At 33.6% G+C, this 2,308-nt stretch overlaps 1 protein-coding gene across 1 annotated transcript; it reads left to right on the top strand.

The window, feature by feature from the left end:
• Positions 1-1,047: 1,047 nt before the first annotated feature.
• LOC108532798 (ubiquitin carboxyl-terminal hydrolase 34-like) lies at positions 1,048-1,979 on the top strand. The gene is made up of 3 exons (XM_017877065.1): positions 1,048-1,148; positions 1,277-1,436; positions 1,871-1,979. Exons 1-3 carry the CDS (start codon positions 1,058-1,060, stop codon positions 1,914-1,916), a joined length of 297 nt encoding a protein of 98 aa, XP_017732554.1. The 5' UTR covers positions 1,048-1,057; the 3' UTR covers positions 1,917-1,979.
• The last annotated feature ends 329 nt before the right edge of the window (positions 1,980-2,308 follow it).

The raw sequence follows: 2,308 nt of genomic DNA, 5'->3' as shown, positions 1-2,308 counted from the left end.
GGCAATCTGCCTGCCTCAGCCTCCCAAAGTGCTGGGATTAGAGGCGTGAGCTACTGTGCCTGGCCCACTATGATAATTTTCAGTTTGGTAATTTCAGACAACTAAACATACTTGATTTACCTAAGAAGTAGTCATGCTCTATTATGAAATAATACTACCTTTTTAAAGGAGGTGACATTAACACTAAAGTTGTTCAGCTGCCAACTTAGAAGGACATCTTTCTTTGCCCAACTTTTGGAAGCTTCCACTCCCTACTTTTTCTGTAGTTTTTAGTGAAACCATTTTTTTTTTTTTTTTTTTTTTTTCTCATGGTTAACATCATAAATTTGAGTGAGGCTGGACGCAGTGGCCCCACGCCTGTAATTCCACCTTTTTGGGAGGCCGAGGCGAGTGAATCAGCTGAGGTAGGGAGTTCGAGACCAGCCTGGCCAACATGGTGAAACCCTGTCTCTACTAAAATACAGAAAAATTAGCCAGACGCTGTGGCGCGTGCCTGTGATCCCAGCTACTTGGGAGGCTAAGGCATGAGAATCCCTGGAATCCTGGGAGGCAGACGTTGTAGTGAGCCAAGATTGTGCCACTGCACTCCAGTCTGGGCAAGTGAGTGAGACTCTGTTCTCAAAAAAAAAAAAAAAAAAAAAAAAAAAGAGAACTTGAGTTAGCGTATCTTGTTAATATTCTGTGAATGCAAGAAGGCAGTGGTTTTATCACTGTAAGTTGGATGGATTCATTGAAGCATTGTGCTCATTATTGTATTTGTGTTTTATTCCTTTGTGGTATGTTTTTCAGGACTAGAATTTTCCTACTATGTAGTCACAGCTTGTGAGTTAAACATTATGTATATATTGTTAGCTGCATTGTAAATATTTTTTAGAATTAGTACAGGTGTATTTCATCAATTGAGGAAATTCCTAAATCATTTATTTTTGTTATTTAATAGCTGAGTAATAGGAGTTGCCTATGATTTTTACTTTTGATACTTCAGTCTTATGATGAGTTACATAGTTTGACAAACAAAATTTAGAGGTATCATATTTTTCTTTCTTAGCTGTGTGGTATGGACCAATTTTGGGGCATTGCTTTAAGAGCACAATCTGGTGATGTCAGTCGAGCAGCTATCCAGTATATTAACTCCTATTATATTAATGGTAAGTGATTTGAAATATTATGTAATAGCTAATTTTTTATGAGGGTGTTCCGTTAAGCTAAAATTTTTCTTTGATACAGCTAAACAAGAATATAAGGCTAATATATGTGTCTAAACATTGGCTTTCAGGTAAAACGGGTTTAGAGAAGGAGCAAGAATTTATTAGTAAGTGCATGGAGAGTCTTATGATAGCTTCTAGCAGTCTTGAGCAGGAATCACACTCAAGTCTCATGGTTATAGAAAGAGGACTGCTTATGCTGAAGACACATCTGGAAGCGTTTAGGAGAAGGTAATTTTTAAAATATCACACTGTTAGAATGAATTTCATTTTTATTCCTGACATATCCAGAAATATTCTTAAAGTGAATCTAAAGTTTTTGTTGGGGTCAGGTAGAAAGCATAATTTACCAAAGTGAAGGGTCAGTAATAGAAGTAATTTTTATTAAGAGTATATACCATTTTGCCTTGGAATAGGCAATACGGGTTCCTGATAAATATTGCACAGCTTTAATAATAGTTAGAGTTTGAGCAGATATGCATGAATAAGAATCGTTAGACAGAATTCCATCTCTAAGGAAGTATTGACTTTGATTAAAAAGGCAGAACACCACTACTAAAAAACGTTTCTCTCAAACTCTTACCAAGAACATCAAATAATCTCATAGTTGAATCAAGTTGAGTCATATGTTTCATTTGCTGTTTTTTTTTTTCTTCCTGGACTAGGAGACAGTATTTTAATTTTGAATTTCCATTTACCATGGAAACATGACCAAAAAATTCTGTTAATGAATATCTGTATAATTAATTTAGACATAACCTGTGTAATACAGAAATAAAGCAAATTAATATTTATGAATATATCGACTGAAATGAAAGGTGAGTAGATAGTTTTAAGAAATTCTATTTGTTAAAAATCATGAGCAAATGTAAAAGTACTAAGAACTGTGTTGAAAAAAATTGTTAAAATTAGAACTTTTTTCAACTTCAGATCTTAGTTTGATATTGAAAAGTGATACAATTGATATTTATTGACATTTTAAAAGTATCAAGAAATATTGCATAATAAAGATATTTTATACATTCCTTATAAATAACATGCTTCCATGATTTGAAACATTTGGACATTATGAAATTCTTTATTTTGATTAAGATTGCAATTCA

This window comes from Rhinopithecus bieti, unplaced genomic scaffold (assembly GCF_001698545.2).
Source record: "Rhinopithecus bieti isolate Rb0 unplaced genomic scaffold, ASM169854v2 scaffold_11188, whole genome shotgun sequence".
In the NCBI taxonomy this organism is placed as follows: domain Eukaryota; kingdom Metazoa; phylum Chordata; class Mammalia; order Primates; family Cercopithecidae; genus Rhinopithecus; species Rhinopithecus bieti.
The sequence above is the reverse complement of the archived record's forward strand: the minus strand, read 5'-3'. Positions and strand labels throughout refer to the sequence as shown.

Bases quoted from the DNA above. Each gene is read 5' to 3' on its own strand.
- LOC108532798 (XM_017877065.1), top strand. From the start codon at position 1,058: ATGGACCAATTTTGGGGCATTGCTTTAAGAGCACAATCTGGTGATGTC. The intron at 1,149-1,276 runs GTAAGTGATTTG...ATTGGCTTTCAG, and splicing joins TAACTCCTATTATATTAATG to GTAAAACGGGTTTAGAGAAG. The intron at 1,437-1,870 runs GTAATTTTTAAA...TTCCTGGACTAG, and splicing joins CTGGAAGCGTTTAGGAGAAG to GAGACAGTATTTTAATTTTG.